Source organism: Agelaius phoeniceus, chromosome 22, assembly GCF_051311805.1.
Source record: "Agelaius phoeniceus isolate bAgePho1 chromosome 22, bAgePho1.hap1, whole genome shotgun sequence".
Lineage (NCBI taxonomy): Eukaryota > Metazoa > Chordata > Aves > Passeriformes > Icteridae > Agelaius > Agelaius phoeniceus.
In genome coordinates this window covers 45373-62501 of record NC_135286.1, presented here as the reverse complement: position 1 = coordinate 62501, position 17129 = coordinate 45373, and the positions used below count along the sequence as shown (strand labels likewise).

The window sequence follows — 17129 nt, the reverse complement described above, 5'->3', positions numbered from 1 at the left end:
CGGCCCCGCCCGTCCGCACGTTAAAGGCGAAGAGCCGCGGTGCTCCCCAGGAACTGCTCCAGTGACCCCCGTTCCGGGACACGGGGGGTGCGGGCTTCCCCCGTGCTCTGGTGGCACGAAGAGAAAACCCTGCGGTTTTTCTTCTGGGTCTGCACCCCCAGCCTTGCCTCGGCACCCGCCTTTCCCAGGCACCAGCATCCCCCTAACGCCAACACCCCCCTTTCCGAGGCACCCAGCAGCCACCTAACCCAAGCACCCAGGGACCCCAGCACCCATTTCCGCCCGGAACCCACCTCACCCCAGCACTCCAGTACTCACTTCTCCCAGGCACCCCAGCAACCACCTCTCCCCATCTTGGGAGAAGATAGAGACACACACAGTGATGGTTTAGGACTATGCCCAGTCTGCTCCAAGCACCGGTTTAACTGGAGGTCACTTCCACCCTGCCCTTCCTAGGACCGTGAGGGTACAATCCTTGGACAGGGGATAACTACTGGAGCCTTTGGCTTTTTGTCCCGCTGGAGGCGATCTCTTTGCTCCCTCTCTCGTCCCCTCATTTGTCCCACCTCTCAATCGAATTTGGTGTCCCATTCCTGTTTATTTGATCTTCATGGAGGATGGAGAAGCCAGGGCACCTCAGGTGCAGGCAATTAGGTTGAACAGACACTGAGCAAATCCCACTGCAGGACTGGGGTTGGTGTCAAACTGGAACAGAAAGGGGCAAAAAGCCTCACTGTGACTGGTTTGCCATGAGAGAGGCAAGCATGGGTGCAAGGGGGCTTTGCAGACCCTTCCCCATGCCCCTTGCACTGCTCACCCATGGTGAATCAGACCCTCAACCCTTTTACTGAGCTAGGAGTGGGGCTCAGTAAAACAGGTACGTGCCTAACCAGGGCCAGCCCAAGTTCTCCTCTAACACACTGTTACTGAGGCCCTGGGGGGGGGGGGCACTTGGAGCTTTAAAGAAGCCTTTGCTCATTTCTACAGGCTTAGCTCCCCATAAAGGAGCTGAGAGGGACTGGGGTACAGGAAGAGCCATCACAAGCCTTGGGTGAACAGCTACGCTTGAAAGATTCCACCTCTCTGGCACCGGCAGTAGGCGAGCCCACGGTTTGGGGGTGTCCTCCCCCGTTCGGGAGCAACCAACATCTGCCGAACTCCCAGGACATCTCCCTCGGCAGAGCTCTGGCAGGCAGAGGGTTAAAAGGCTGCAGCCCAGGCAGGACTGGAGCAGCAGGGATTTGGGGTAAGAGCCTCTGAGCAGACAGGCAGCCCCCGATCCCCCCGCTGCCCCCGGGGTACCTGCGGTCCCTTGGCCGGTGTGGCCCTGCCACCTCCTGGCTGGCCTGGGGACTGCGCGGCCGGGGGCAAACCGCGCAGGGGGATGGATCCCCTTTCGTGCAGTGGGACACTCATCTCCACGGGGGATGTGGCCTCTGTGCCCCTCGCCCTGCTCACCTGGCCCGGGGCTGTCCTCCTCCTCCTCCTCCTCCTCCTCCTCCTCCTCCACACCACCAGACTATGCAACGCCAACACGTGCCACGATCCCGGGTACGGGACATCACCAGGTACCATCAGCCATCACTGGGTGCCACCAGAGATCACTCGGGTACCACCAGATGCCGCAGGACATCACCTGGTACCACTGACCATCACTTTGCCACCAGCACTGGTGGCATCCCCAGGTCACAGGAGACACATGGGGAAGGACCTCACATGGACACAGCTCCCCCAGGATCTTGCGCTGCAGACCCCAAATCAGGGTGCACAAGCCCACCCAGCCCCAAGATCCATAGGGAGCTGACCCCCAGCCCTGGTGGGGCTTTTCCCACACTCCTGGTTGGAGGGGCTCTAGCTCAGGCAAAAGCTCATCCCAGCCAGATTTGGGCTGGAAATCACCAATCTGAGCAGGTCAGACTCATTTTCCTCACTCCAGTCAAAGCTTCATCTCCAACCCCTTCTCCACAAGTGCCTACAGAGCAGGCTGGCCAGTTAAAAAGCCCCAAACCAGGCCATTGAAACAGGAGCAAAACCAGCTCAGCTCCTCTCTCCAGCCAAACCATTCCAACATTTTGCTGCTTAGAGGAAAACAGCCCTTTATAAAATCAAAATTTTATTTTATTTCAACCCCTCCTGGGCAGAAAACATCAAGTACCACCAGTTTATCCAGGCCAAAACATATTCTCACCCACACCATCTCTTGAGCCAACCTACAGGAGCATCAACAACCCAAGGAAGGACAACTTAAATAGACCCACTGACAAATCCAACCCCTCCCAGCCCCAGACCAAAGGGGGAACCCGGATAAATACAGTGCAATAATTACAGATATTTAGCAAAGAATGCTACAGTAAAAAGCCCTATCCTACCCCATGTCCCAGGGCTTGTCCCAAGCTGTTTCCCAAGCCCCACTCTGGAGGTCATCGCCTCCCCCAGGCATACCTCTTCCCAGTACATTCCAGTTTTGATACTGCCAGCACCAGCAACTCCAAGAGGCTGGAGGGAGCTGCTGTGCACTGCAGCCCTTCAGGGAATATGGATCCAAATGTGGCCAGAAATTTGTCAGATCTTCATCCTTCCCTCACCCAAAGATGACTTCAGCTTTGCTGCCTCAATGGTTTTTTAAGGATATTCCAGCCGTAGTGGGGAAAATGCCACTGGAAATGACCTGTTGTGACTGTGAAGAACCAGTTTAACTGAGGAGCAACTGGAGTGACCCCAAACCATGACACAGCCCATTCTGGGCAGAAGTTTCTCTGCCACCCAAGGGCGCCCCTAACCCATGTGGGCACCCAAAGGCACTCCCAGTCCACCAGCCCAGTCCTCCCATGCCCAGGGTGGTGGGAGGTTATGGTGGGAAGCATCGGTGCCCCATGGATTTATTGGGGGATGCTGGAATGGGTCCTGGATGGATCACAAGGCACTCTCAGAGCCCAGTGAGGTGACAACCAACCCAGGAAAGTGCAGAGAAGCCACACTGGGTGAGCAACACAAGGTCCCCTCTCCCCCCAATCCTCAGAAAACCCAGTACTCCCCAACATACCCCAATCTCTCCAGTCACCCCACAGAGATTCCACATGCTCAGGACACAAGTGGCCAGAGGGAACAAAGGCAATGGGGACTGGAGGACACTCAGTGCTTCAGCAGGTCTCCCAGGTCATATGTCTCAAAGAGGTCAGTGACACCCTCGCCCTCAAGCCCCCAGAGATAGTCATCCTGTTCCAGGGGGGGCGAGAAAGCTACGAAGGGTCCCAGGTCCAGGCGGGAGGGGGTGCACGGCAGCTGGTCTTCTGTCTGCTGCAGAAGGTGGGCAGGGGAGCCCAGGAGCCCAGGCTCCATCTCCAGCAGTGAGCTGGGTCCCCCCTGGATGGGGAGAGGCAGAGATGGGGGTGAGAGAGGAGTTCCTGTGCTGCCCCAGTTCTGGGAGATGGGGTGGAGTGGCTGTGTGGCTGATGGGGAGCTGTTTGTCAGGCAAAGGGGTACCGAGTGTTCCTGTGGGGAAGTGACAGCAGAGGGGACAGGGTGGTCCTTGGTGGGGCTTTCCTCCACGATCTCCTCTGGGCAGAGGTACACCTCGATGGGGCCATTGGTACTCTTCAAGTAGAGCTGGAAGTTCTCCTGGGAGGGCAGAATAAGGCTCAGGAGGGGCACCCAGAAGGTCACCCATATCCAACTCCACTAGCCCCAACCCATGAGGGATCCAACTGGGGCATCGCAACCCTTGAAGGACCAGCTCAGGGTCAAACAGCCCCATGGAGACACCCCAAAACCACCCAGGGTCATGCTAGGCTGTGTCTTTGGGATACCCCAGAGGGACCCATCGAGCGTCACGGATCCAGCAGCACCCACACACACCTGGCTGAAGTCTGGCACCTCCAGCTGCGTCTCAGGGGGAGCCTTCACGGCAATCACTGTCTGCTCCTGGAAGCTGCTGATGGCACGGAGGTCCTGGTAGGTGACATATGCCAGCGTGGACAGAGACGAGGTATAGGAAAAGGAGGGGCTGCAAGCAGGACATAACCACTGCATCCCTCCAAACACCCCCCAAGCCGAGGGGAATACAGCTTGAGGAGAAGGGGCTCAGAGAGATGCCCAAGACCCTGCCCTCCCTCCCATCTCCCTCAGCAAGGATATCTTTGGTTGGACTCATTGTCAGCCAGCTGCTGGATCTGCAGGGCACAGTCCTGCACGAGCTGGTCCAGCATCCTCTCTGTCCTAGCCAGTTCGGCCAGTTCCTCATGCAGCACTTGTTGCTTCGCCACCATTGCTGCATCCTCAAAGATCCCTGTCCCCCTGCCAACGGAGATGGCATCTGAGTGATGGCACAGCACACCCTACGTGTGTCCCCAAGCCACGTGTCCCCCACCCTGCCCCATCCCTGTGTCCCATCACTTACATCCACTGGATGTGGTTCTTGGATTTCTTGCGGATGAGCTGGATGCCCTCCAGTACGTTGGTGATGTCGTAGATGCGACGCTTCTGGACCTCCAGCACCTCGGCAGCCCGGTTCAGATCCACAACACCGTCGGGAGACTCGTTCAGCAAATGGATGAATTTTTTGGTGAGCAGCCCCAGTGAGGTGTCATAGCGAGTCTTCTCCCCGGGAGACTTGGGGGCTGTGGGGAAACAAGAGATCCCCCATCCTCTCCTTAATTTGGGATGTGACATGGGGCTAGACATGAGAGGCCACGTTTTCCTTTCTTTAGTGTCAGATCTGGGATCAGATATAGGGTTGGAGACAAGAGATCTCCCCATCCTGTCCTTGGCCAGGCCCGTGGGATGGAGGTATCACTGGGCTGGACTTGAGAGACTCCCCCCCATCCTCTCCTTCGTGTGGCATATGGGCTGGAGGTGACATGAGGTAGTGCTAGAGGGGACATGGTTCTAAGAGGGAAGAGAAGTGGGGTCTGCTCCCCCCAGCTTCCCCTGCCCCATCTCACCCCACATCACTTACTCCTGGGGCTGGGGACCTGTGCCAGTGTCCAGCCCTTCCCCTTGGGCGTGCGAAATTCAGGGCCCTCCAGGTCCAGCTTCCTCTTGGCCTGGAGCATGAGAGAAAACCCTGCATTGTGGCCAAGCCAGACACTTCTCTGATTTCCCCACACTGCCCCAGGGCCATCAGCCAAGCCCCGGGTGCCACATCCTGGGGTGAGGGAATCCTGCAAGAGGCTCATCCAGTTGCAATACTCCTTTTGGGAAGGGGCACAGCAGCACCTAACAGTGAGGTGAGAGGCCACTGGGAGAACTGGACAGGGAGGAGATGAGGGGTCCCGTCACCTTCCATGATTCCTGCACACCCTGGCAAGTCACAGGGAACCCACCAGGATTCCCCCTCACCCCCAGCTCCTGGCAGGGCTCCATGGGCTGACCCCTGGGAATGCAGCAGCTCCAAAGCCAGATTCTCACCCTCCCACCCGGCCCACTGGGGTGCAGGATTTCACTTCCCCCCTCCCACCGGGTCATGGTTGAGGCAGCCGAGGGCACCCAGCTGCCACCAGCACACCTGGGACCAGCTGGGTTCAGCCCCCCCGGGACACATGTACGCAGCTGGAGGGAAACTGGGGTGAGGGAGATGTGCTGGGTTCTGGGAGGGGAGACAAACATCCCTGCACCTGCTGTCCCCTCACCACGGCAAGCAGCTCCTTGAAACCCCCCCAAGGAACCCTGAGCAGCAGCACTTGGGCAAAGGGCCCCAGGGAAAAATACAGCAGAGTAAATCCACAGGAGAACTGGAGGGTGTCACCAACCCCCACCACCAATACAAACAAATCCCCCAAGACCCCTTCACAGCCACAAACATGCGCAGGGTGATTTGTAGGGGAATGCTTTGGCTCAGCAGCAAAAAGAAGCCCCCAGCCCCATCCCAACCCTCCAGCAGTACCTGCTCCCAGGCTGGGCTGTCCCACAGGGTCCCCCCCAGTACGTCCCTCATGGCACCCAGGTCCCTGTGCCGGCTCCGACGGCGGCTCCCTTGAGAGCACAATGCACTGTGCAGGGAAGGGTTGGGCACCTCAGCCTCGTTCCCACCCGAGGGGGCTGGTGGGAGAGGCACCAGGGGCTGTTTTCCTCCCCCCCAGGGAGCCAGGTTGGTCCCAAGCTCCTGTGGGAATCTGTTCCCTCCCACCCTTCCCTGAGCAGGTTTTTCCCAGTGAACTTGCCTCCAACCCCAGCCTCGTGGCCCCAGATCTGCCCCGCAGCTGCCGGCACCACAACAGTTAATGCTGAGCACATGGGAAACACCTGCCTCAGATAAGACCCCATCCATCTGCCAGCACCCTGCCCCCCCGCCGGTATCCCTTGCTCCTCCAGCATGGATGGCCATGGCCAATGTATGTTCCCATCACTGTTGGGGAGATCAGCTGCACCCCACCTACCCCAAGCCATGGGGAAAGTGAGGCAACCCACAGCAGGTCCTGGTGTTTCCAGAGACCTCCAAAGACCCCGAATCCCCCGTCCCCATGTGTAGGAGGGGATAAAGGGGACCCCTGCTTCCCCAGGTGCAGTTTTGGGGGTTTGGTGAGCTCAGACAGTGGCAGGACCCTGAGTTCTGGGACCCACCATCAAGGGACAATGGACAAGGGGCTCCCTCTTGCGACCCAGCTGCCATCCCCCGAGCTGGGCAGGATTAGGTACGCAACAGCTGAGTGGGGCACAGCGAGGGGCTCCCAGCACCCTACTAGCACTGGGGGAAGGGGGGGGGAGAGATGAACCAGAGTAGGTAGGGGAACAGGGACCACACCTGAAGACTCCCCCCCAAGACATGGCAGGACCACCCCACACCACTTGCCAGCCCCCAGCCATGGCTCCCCAGGATGTGGGAACATACCATCTACACGCAATATGGTGGTGGGGTGGGAAATCAGGCTTGACCCCAAAATTTCGGGTGTATATAAGGCAGTGAGGGGGCAGGCTGGGCCCCCTGCCAGCTCTGCCTGCCAAGCAGCCCTGAGCCCAGCCCTGGCGCCAGGGGCTACACCCTGAGCCCAGCCCAAGCATCAGAGCATCCCTCAGCCCCCCCGCGGAGGGCTCCTCCTGCCAACCTTCCCTTTCAGCAGCATCCGCTGCCTTCTCCGGGCTTGCCCGGGCTCTGCCCGGCCCTTCATGGGGCTCCCCCCGTTCCCCCTTTCACCGGGGGCGTGGGAACGCGGCGCCCGGGGCTGGGCGCCAAGGGCAACTCCAGGATCCTGCTGCTTGTGCTGAGGGGCTGCTGGGTCAGGCCCCCACAGGTGGGTCCCCCACTGCCTTGGGGTGGCTGAGGGCTAGTAGTGCACGAGAGGCAGACAGGGGAATGGAGGCTGATCCCAGATCTGGGAGACAGTGAGACCACCATGCACTGGGGAAGCAGACGGTACCCTCAGCCTAGGTGCTGCTCCCTACTCTAGGGTGCACCCAACATCTGCATCCCCTCCAACAGCCCCATCCTAGGAGATCTTTCCTGGTAGAGAGGAGCTTTAAAAGCCATAGCCAAAGAATCCTCTCCAAGGGCAGCAGCACAATCACCACTTCCCCACCCATCCCTCCCCCAAAAATCCCCCCTTTTGCCTATGCAGAAAACCCTTTGATGGGATCAAGGTGGCATGGGACTATGTCACCCCTGTAGAATCTGGGGTGCTGCTGAGCAGGTTCTCCCACAACCCAGCACCCACAGGGCTGCCAGTCTTAGGTGCTCTTTGCACAGACGGTTCAGCCCTGCCAGCTTGTTCAGAACCACAGAGGACTCTTGTCCCTGTTCAGGGTCAGGAGCTGGGATCCCACGGCAGAAGCACCCCTCTCTCCAGTGCTCTTGCATAGCCCTAAGCCCCTATAGAGACCAGACATGGGCAAACACTGACGATGGGATTGGCATGGGCTAAAACCACTCCAAAATACACATTTTTCCCTGAAGGAAAACACATTTAATTACTCCAGAACCCTCAAATTGGAGAGTATGGTAAACATAAGGCTTTTTCGGACGGTGAGAGACAACCCATCCTGCTTTCCCGTGGGGTGATAGGCTCCTCCATGTGATTTCAGATCACTCATGTGGCACATAGCCGTTAGGAGCGGCTGCAATTGCCCTCCTTGGGAACTGGGAGGAAACGCTGGTATCTGATTGCCTCGGCTCTGCACACAAAGGTTGTGCCATAAACAGGGTGTGTGCGGCAGGAACCCCAGCTGTCAGGGCTCTGAGCGCCATACTGGGGCTGGAAACAGTATCTTCAGCACGGCAAATGGGATAATGGCAGCAGGAAGTGGGGAGAGGGGGGAATGCCTCTCCAAAGCCACCGGGGGGGGGGGGGGGGGGGGGGGGGGGGGGAGAGGAGCGTGTGGTGTCCCCAGTTGTCACATGAGCCCCCAGACCCTGCTCAAGGGATGGTTGTGGGCAGCAGCACACAGAACATCTCCTTGTGTGGGTGATGATGGCAGTGATGACAAAGAGGCAGGTAGCCCAAAACCTCTTCATCCCAGATGTCACTCAAGGACAAGCACTTCATGTCCCAAGTGTAACACAAGACCCCCAGGCCACTCCACAGACACATTTAGGGGACAGTGGCAGGAAGAAGTACCCTGAGCACTGGAGTGGGTGATGATGATGATGATGACAAAGGGGCCACTAGCCCAAAAGCAGCTCTCCACATGCACAGAAATGGTACTGGGAGTCTGTGGGGTGTTTTTAAGGGAGAGGGCAGAAATGATGGTGTCTTCTTAAACAACAGACCTTGGCAATGCAGGATGTATCACACAGTTTGGAGACAAAGAGGCCAGAGAGGAGACAGGTGGTCCCAAAGTCCCCTGGGATGGGACTCGAAACAGCCCCATCCAGCCCCCCAGCCATGGCACAAAGGGGGATGCAAAGACACTCCCTCTCCCTCCGCTGCAGCAATGTCCCCAGCTGGCACCAAGCATCAGGGATTGAGAAAAGGGGAGGGGGCGGGAGAGGAATAAATAAATAAATCAAGCTTTGGGAACACTAAATCAGTGTTAGTGGGGTATGGGATCCCTCCCAGGACTGAGGAAAACAGAGGCTCACAGTGAGGGCTGGATGTGTGCCCAGGCTGGAGCAGGCAGGAATTAAATGCCAGCTGCTGGCGGGGCCGACGACTCAGAGGGGGCCCTCCGGGAGCAGGGACAGGCTGGGCAGAGCCTCCTGTGTGCCCTGACAATGGGCACGGGGCCAGCACCCGGCTTGTGCCTCACTTTCTCTGTTTAGGGTAGCTTTGTAGCTTAGTGTTGGGCTTTATAAACACAACCGTGACCCCGCGGCTTGGCGGCAGGGACATGGGACAACAACCCCCTACCCAACTCCCAGCACCAGGGTCTGAGCTATAAAGCCTTGGGGTGATCCATGGAGGATGAGACCCCTCCCAAAAAACTGACATTGCCAGCCCCACTGTAGCCACGGGAAGAAACCAAGGTTAGAAAGCAACCCCTGTTCTGTGTCCCCCCACCTGCCCGGGTCACCTCCGGGGGTCACAGCTCCAAAGTGGGGAGAGCCAGTAGGCACGGCTGGTGCCCCCCGCCCAGAGCAGGCAGGGGCTCTGCCTGTACCCATTCCTCATTTCCCCACCATAGAAAGGGCTTCTCAAAGCGCCTGGGATTGCTGACCGGGTGTTGAGGCACAACCCGGACTTTTTGCAAGCTGGAGAAAGGAAATGAGGCCGAAAAAGGCCAAGAAGCGGAAGCTGGAGCCGCGGGCACGCAGGGGCGAGGGGAAGTTGAGAAACATCTGAGCCATTTCACTGCGACTTCTGATTTCAGACCTCACCCTCCCCCACTCCCAGAAAGACACATTAGAGGGTGCAGACTCCAATATAAGCTGCAAAATTTGAGAGGGGGCTGTACATGCTGAGGTCACCCACGCCTTGCTCCCCACCCAGCACCATCCCCAGCCTCCCGTGCCCCTGAAGCAACACCCGAGAAAGAGACGGGATGCAGACATCTTACCGGCAGCCGTCCCGCCGAGGCCGAACAGAGGGTCCTGAGCTCGGGGCCTTGGGGGGTGTCACAGAGGCACCCGCCCCGCGAAGCGGGGGCGCTGACAGCCGCTGGCGTGTAGACCTGGGTGAAACAGCCTGCGGATAACGGGGGGCTGCCCAGGCTGGGAGCCCCCGGATCACAGGAGACCATCACTGACATGACCTTCCTCGGGTGGCGGTGGGGAGGGGGGGGCGGAAGGGCGGAACCCCTTCTCCCCGGGGAGGGGGACACTCCCCTGGGGACCCGCAGCATTGCAAAGTCCTTTCTGAGAAGCCCGGCCCGGGGAAGGGGGCAGGAGCACCCCGCGATTCCGTAGCCGGGAGCGGGGGGGGTCACAATCTCAGCCGTGGCATTTTGGGGGAGCGAGAAGGCGTTCCGGCGGGCGATGTCACCGGCCGGTCCCCAGATTGCCCCCGAAAAACCCGCAGAGACGAATGCAGCGGCGATGCCGCCGAAACCGGCGGAAAATTCGCTTTTGGCCCCAAAAATCAGCCGCACTGGGGCCGTATGGGGCCGGGGCGGGCGGAGAGCGGCCCCGCCTGGGCCGGGACCCCCATGCCCGGCTCCACTCACGCCCGATCGCGCCCGGCCCCGAGCGCTTCTTTTCTTTTTCTTGTTCTTTTTTTTTTTTTTTTTTTTTTTCCGGTTTTTTTTTAAAGCGCCAAAACCCGTGCCGCGAAATTCGGAATTCCCGCGGAAAACGCCGCGTGCTGATTGGCTGTCGCCGCCGTGGCCCCGCCTCTCCGCTGAGGCCGGGAGGGACCTTAAAGTGGCCGCGCGGCGGGTGGGTTCATCGATGCAAATAAGGGGAGGGACCTTCTTGAGGCTACCTGCTGGGCGTAGGGGTGCCTGTTTTGGGGGTGGAGGGCTTTTGCGTTGGGGATCAGGACTAGGATACATTTTCTGTTATTTATTTTTTCGAAGATACTCCCGCCCCCCCCATCAATCTGGTGGGGTCCACCCTGGGGGCTGCGACCCTCCAACCCCATCGTCCCGCATTCCTCACCATCTCTTATCTCCCTCAAGCCCCAGTCCTCATCTTCTCCTCCTTATCCCACCCTTCCCATCGCTCCTCCATCCCTATCCTCAGTTACAGCAACGCAGGGTAGGGGAGAGGGAGCCACTTCTATTTAAAACAAAAATTTTGGCCTCCACCAGCCAGAGGCTGTCAGGCACCTCCCCACCCTGCAGACAAGTGACAGTGCTGTTGGGGGAGGGCAGGGATCTCAGAGGGGCTCAGCATGAGGAGATCTGGCCCCTGGTTCACTCATAGTTCATTCAACCTGCCACCCATTGCTCCACATGCACCCCACCCATGTCCTTGGAATGAATGCACCAGGTCTTTCTGGCTAAGTGGAGAGAGAAAAAGGGGATGAAGGGCACCCAAGCTGGCCTACAGGGTATTTCAGAGTGCAGCAGTAACAGGAATCACCGAGGCAATGGCAAACCCCTGCACGAGGGCAACTCTGACCCTTACTGGCACCAGTAAAAGGCCACCACAGCCACTGAGACAGGCCAGGGTTTAATTCTGCTGAGGCCACCAAGCCACAGCAGTTGGTTTCCCTTTGTCCCTCTCTGTCACCTTGTTTGTCTCTGTTCCCTGGTTCCTCTCCATTCCCTGATTTGTCTCCATTACCTGGTTGGTAATGGAGACAAATGCCTCCACCCATTCATTCCTCCCCATTTTTCTTCTCTCCATCATTCTCCTCTCCAGGAAGAGCCAACTCCATGCTCAGGTTGCGATAAGGATAATCATGTGCAGAGATGGACTTTTATGTGAAGAAGCCTCCTGGAATACAGACAGATGGATACACACGCTGGGCATGGCCTCTGCTATGGACAAGGAAGGACATTCAGCTGGGAGAGGCACCTAGAAATGTGCCAGGAGCCTTGGATCAAGGATAGACATTTGCCTCCCACCGTGCGAGACTTTGAGGCAGAACAAAAGGCCTGGCAGCAGCGATGCTACCCCAGCTGGGCAGGGCAACCCCTGTGCCAGGAGTGTGGCTGAGCTTGGCAGATCTATCCACCCAGAACTTCTTCTTCCTCTCTGTGGGAAGAAGGCAAATGCTGTCCTGATCCCAGTGCACAAAGACAAGGCCATGACCAGCAGTGTGGATAATTGTGTCAATTGCCTGCCTTGAGCTTGCTCCAGTGGGTGACCCTTGGGATAAGGACATTGGGGTATGGGGTGGGCCTGGCAGCTTGTGTCCTCAAATCCTCCAGTTTGGGCAAAGCAGAGGTGACGTCCCCACATGTTGGTAGTGTGACCTCACTGGGGCAAGGGCTGACCCAGAAGGTGGGAAAACTTGTTGGCCCTCATCCCCTCAGCTGTGCTGTGCTGTGAGTCAAGGGCATGTTTCCCACTACCCAATATTTGCTCAATAAGCCTTTTACAGCCATGGCTTTCCACCAGCCTCTCCCATACCAGAAGACACAGATTTGTATCTTCCTGTGACACCAAGGTGTCCAGAAGGGCAGGCCCTGCACCAGCTTCCACCCCACAAGCCAGAGGGGTTTGGATTGGAAAGGACCTTAGAGACTATTTATCTCACTTTGTCATGTTACAGAAGTCTGGAATGACCTCGTGGATGGCCTGAAGCACCCCTAATCAGCCCCTTGACCAGCCTCCTCACCCTGGAGCAAGGTGAGAGATCCCATCACTGTTCTGGCCATGGTGAGAGGAGGAGCCAGGAGACCTGTCTGAGCTTCTCCCCTGAATGTCTTGGGATGGTCTGAACTGCATCCCAAAAGCAAGGTGAAGAGCTGATGGCGAAGAAGAAGTAATTATGTTGTTTTTCCCAGTGCAGATTCAGCACATGGAATAGTGGCGCTACACCTGGGCCACTGCATCTCTGCCCAGACCAAGAGGGCACCACCAGAGGCTTAGGGGTGCAGCCCCCACACCATCGCTCACCTCAGGATCTGGAAATTCTTTTGCATGTTCAGCTTGGAGGTGAGGGACCTCATCAGGATGCAGAGCACAAGGAGGAGGTGGACTATATCCCAAAAGCAGGGGGCTGAAGCTGGGCTGTGGACCCCAAATGAGATCCCATCCCCTAATTTTCCTCCCCAAGGAACATTCCCAGGAGAGAGAGGGTACAAGGAGGGTACAAAGGGTGCTGCTGCCCTATGGCTCTGCCCAGACCGGGGGGAAAAACTGTCCAAGGAGCATGTGATGGGCCTAGGCAAGCACAGGTGGCCAGCAGCCCCCACAGCCCAATGCCACACATCCCTGTGCCTGGAATGGGGGCAACAGAGGAGGTCCCAGACCTTTCTGGAAGGGCATCAGAGAAGGTCCTGATCCTTCACAAGAAGTACAGCAGAAGAGATCCCAAATCTTGCCGGGATAGGCATCGGGGGAAATCCTGGTCGTTTCCAAGGGTACACCAGAGGAAATCTGAAATCCCAGATCTTCCGGAGGGGAGAGCCTTCCCGATGAGCCGGGCTCTTCTTCTTCTGCCCTGGAGACGGCAGCAGCGAGTCGCGGCTGCGAGGCCCGCACCGTTGCGGATCCACCCTCCCTCGTCCCCGGCAGATTTTGGGACGTGCGTGAAGCCTCAGTCCCACCGTGGGACAAAGCCCTGATGTCACTTGTGGGAGAGGGAAGACAAGGGCTGACAGGAACAAGCGGGTTGGCTACCACGACGGAGGATGGTCTCCACGAGGGTGGGGAGGGAGCAGGAATAGCTTCCTCTAATTCCACAGCATCTCTGGGGGGTCCAACCAAGGGGGTACTGAGCCCCTACGCAGGTTGGTTTGCAGGATGAGCCCTCCTGTGCATACATGCACACGTGTGTAGGCACGTGTGTAAGTGTGTGCATACATGCACCACATACCGCACCACATAAGTGTGCCTGTATTTCAAGTGTGCACAGACGTCAGTGCCCGTAGGCATATTGTAAGTATTTATGGGTATGGGTGTAAATGCATGCACACGTGTGAGTGTGCCTGGACACGTGTCAGCATCTGAATACACATGTGTGAGTGCACATAGCTGTGTGTAACTGAACACAGTCACGTATGCACATCTGCCCGTGTGACGTGCACTTACACGTGTGTCAGTGTTTGTAAACACGTGTGTAAGTAAGTGCACACAGGTGTGTGCAAATGCAGTCATGTGTGCATACATGGACACACATGTGAATATGCTCATGCCACACGTGTCAGTGACTGCATGTGAGTACACACGTGCGTGTGCACACCCGCGCTTAGCGGCCAGAACCCCCCCTCCCCGCGTGAGCGCGCCTGGCCAAGGTCACGCGTGTGCTCGCAGCATCTGTGTCAGCGCGGCTGGCGCGGAGCCGGGCGGGGGGGCCGCGGGGCCAGGCCTTGGCCGGGGCAGCAGCGGGAGGAGGAGGAGAAGGAGGAGGAGGGAAGTGCGGCTCAGACAGCGCGGCGCCAGCAAACACCTGCAAACAGCTCCGGGCACACAATGGCAAATACAGGTGGGAACCGCCGCCTCCGTCAGCGCAGCGATTGCATCAGACTCCGGCGCTTGCCAAGAGGCGAACGAGCCGGATCACGGGCCACCGGCACCGCGGCGGGGCCGCGCTCGACCTTCACCACTCACCCCCCCGGTATTAGTTTTTGCCCTCCTCACCCCCTTTTCTCCACCCCTGCAGTGTAGCTGGGGTGGTAAAAGTAACGCCGGGCTTACTCGGCCAGGAGCATTTTTCTCGTTCCAGCTGTTCTCCCCGAGGTAAATCTCGGCCCTTGCGGCTATTTTTAGCTGCGTGTTTTTCCCGTTTTCTTTACTTTTTTTTTTTTTTTTTTTTTTGTCGTTGTTTTTTTTTTTTTAAATCAGGGTTTTCCAGGAAAGCATCGGCATCCCACAACAGCCAAGATAAATCTGCATGGGGTAAATCTTCTCCCCGAGGCAAATCCCATCTGCCCCACGGGGTAAATCATCCCATTAACCCCCCCCCCCCCGAGGTAAATCCCAGTCCCAGCATTAGTTGTGGGGGGTTCCTTTCTTTTTTTTTTTTTAAGAGGCGTTTCAAAGAAAGCACTGGACACTGACAGCCCAGTCCAGGGAACTAGTGGGGTCTGAACACGGCTTGTACCAGAGTCTGGGAATGCCGGGGTGGGTGTTCCGGGCAAGGCGCCGGGATCCGTCCACCACGGGGGAGGAGGTAACGGCCCTGGGAGGCTTCTTGGGAGCTAGAGCCGAACCTACACCCTGCCGAACCCCCACAGCCCCTGGCCTCGGGAATCCCCTGCCCTGATGCCTGAGAGGGGATAGGGGCAGGGGCCACCTCCACTCCCCGGGGGCTGCAGTCCCCCTCCACCTCCCCAGTGTCATTTCCATCCAAAAAGCCCCAGCAGGACTGGTTTCTCCCACCCTATCCTAGCCCCGCTTCTCCAAGTAACTCCTGCCCCAAAGTAGGCTCACTAATGCTCTCACGAGTCCAGGATTTCCACCACCATCATCTCTGATGAGGGACCCATTAGGACCTGGGATGGAGTGCTCACACTGCAAGAAGCTCCACTTTCCAGGTACCAAGACTGATCCCTGTCCCCTGGCTCATACCCAGGATGCTTTTCCCACCCATCCCACTTAGATCCCTTTGGCACATCAGCACCGGCACAGCTGGAGGACCATGACACCCGGGTGAATGTGGGGACACTCGCCCCTAACCCACCCCTTGCCTTTTCCTCCAGAGCCAAAAACCAGTGGAGATGGCAAAAGCTAATTTTTCGCTGTGAGCATAACAGCAGCTCTGTTCCCAGATGCAGTGGTTTCTGGATGGACACCTTCACCTGCCTCTCACCATGCCCAGACAGCCCATGTCGCCTCATCCTACCCCATCCAGAGGTGCAGGAGGATACCGGCCCTGGGGAGCCTGGGGACATCAAGCTGGGAGGAGGGAGGAAAGTTCCCAGGGGCTGGTGATCCAGTTGGACCAGGTGGTGCTTTTTGGAAGTTCCACGTGCTGCTTTTCTCTGTGGAAATGCTCATGGACAAGGAGCGTTTGGCAGGTGCCAGCTGCACCCCAAGCTTCTGTTCTCCCATTGGGTAGAGGCTGAAGCCAGTGTGCGTGGGCGAAGCTTTGTATCACTCTGTGCTCCGAGACCCTAGTGTCTTCTCCCTTCTCCTCTTCCCATGATGCACCCCTGGATGCTGGAGCACCCTGGGGACACCCCAATGCCATGGGGCAGGATCCACATCATGCCTGGCTAAGCCCACAGCAGCAAAACCAGAGCCCAGCACAGGGAATAAAGATGATGGTGCTACAGGTGGGGGTGAAGTCAATTTAACTTCATCCTGGGCAGGCCAACACCTTCCCCAGGGAGCACGATCCAGCTCCACAGCCGAGCCAGCCTGGGGTCACATCTGTTCTGCTCCCGGGCCAAAGGGAAACCACAGCATTACCCAAGGGGAGGGAATACCATTTTTGCTCCCAACACCTCTTCCCTGCAGTGTTGGCCCCGAGGAGATCGGGCCAGGCAGGGGCTGCTCTCTCAATACTACCTGGGGCAGCAAAAGCAGTCCAAAAACTCCATATACCTCCCATATGGGGTATATGCTGGGGGAGCAGCATCACCCCTTCCAGCCCAATAGAAGCTCAAATCCAGCATCATGGCACCTATCAGCCCATTTTCACATGGCTAAAAGTGGAAAAAAGCGTATTTTTTCCTCCTTCCCAGGGCTCCAGCTACACCTCTAGATGGTCCCCGGGGCTGCAGCACCGTCTTCACTCCTTCAGTATCAGGTAAGCACAGCAGCACACAAAATAGCTGGCAGCCACCTCGGCCAGGAGCCGGCAGCCCAGGGTTAATTCCTCCCATACCTGAGCTGACATTTCAACGCTATTACACAATTATGGAGATTCCTACAGTAACCCTAGAAGTTCCCATCAAAGTCTGGGAGGCTCCCACCCCCCCAGGGGGTTTTCCCACCCAGAGGTACACCCCAGCTCCTTCCATCCCAGCGATGCAGGAGAAAAACCAATCAAAATTATCTGGTTTTTATTATGCAAAAATGATAACTTTTATAAAAAGTTTATAAAGCAAGTACAAGGCATATTCGCAGAAAATCACCTTCCTGCACAAAAGGTACAAAAAGTTATACTCTAGTATAGAGCTCCACAATACACGAGGCCACAGCCCCAGAGAGTTTAGTTCATACTCAAGGATGTTTGTCCCCCCCTCCCCAAAGCCCCCTAATC

The 17129-nt window shown here is 57.6% G+C and overlaps 1 protein-coding gene across 1 annotated transcript; it reads right to left on the bottom strand.

The window, feature by feature from the left end:
• Positions 1-2102: 2102 nt before the first annotated feature.
• Positions 2103-10542, bottom strand: E2F2 (E2F transcription factor 2). The gene is made up of 6 exons (XM_054648371.2): positions 9925-10542; positions 4955-5042; positions 4397-4616; positions 4135-4293; positions 3856-3970; positions 2103-3618 (listed from the first exon to the last, which is right to left on the bottom strand). The coding sequence occupies exons 1-6, from the start codon at positions 10207-10209 to the stop codon at positions 3133-3135; spliced, it is 1353 nt and encodes a 450-aa protein (XP_054504346.1). The 5' UTR covers positions 10210-10542; the 3' UTR covers positions 2103-3132.
• Positions 10543-17129: the final 6587 nt, after the last annotated feature.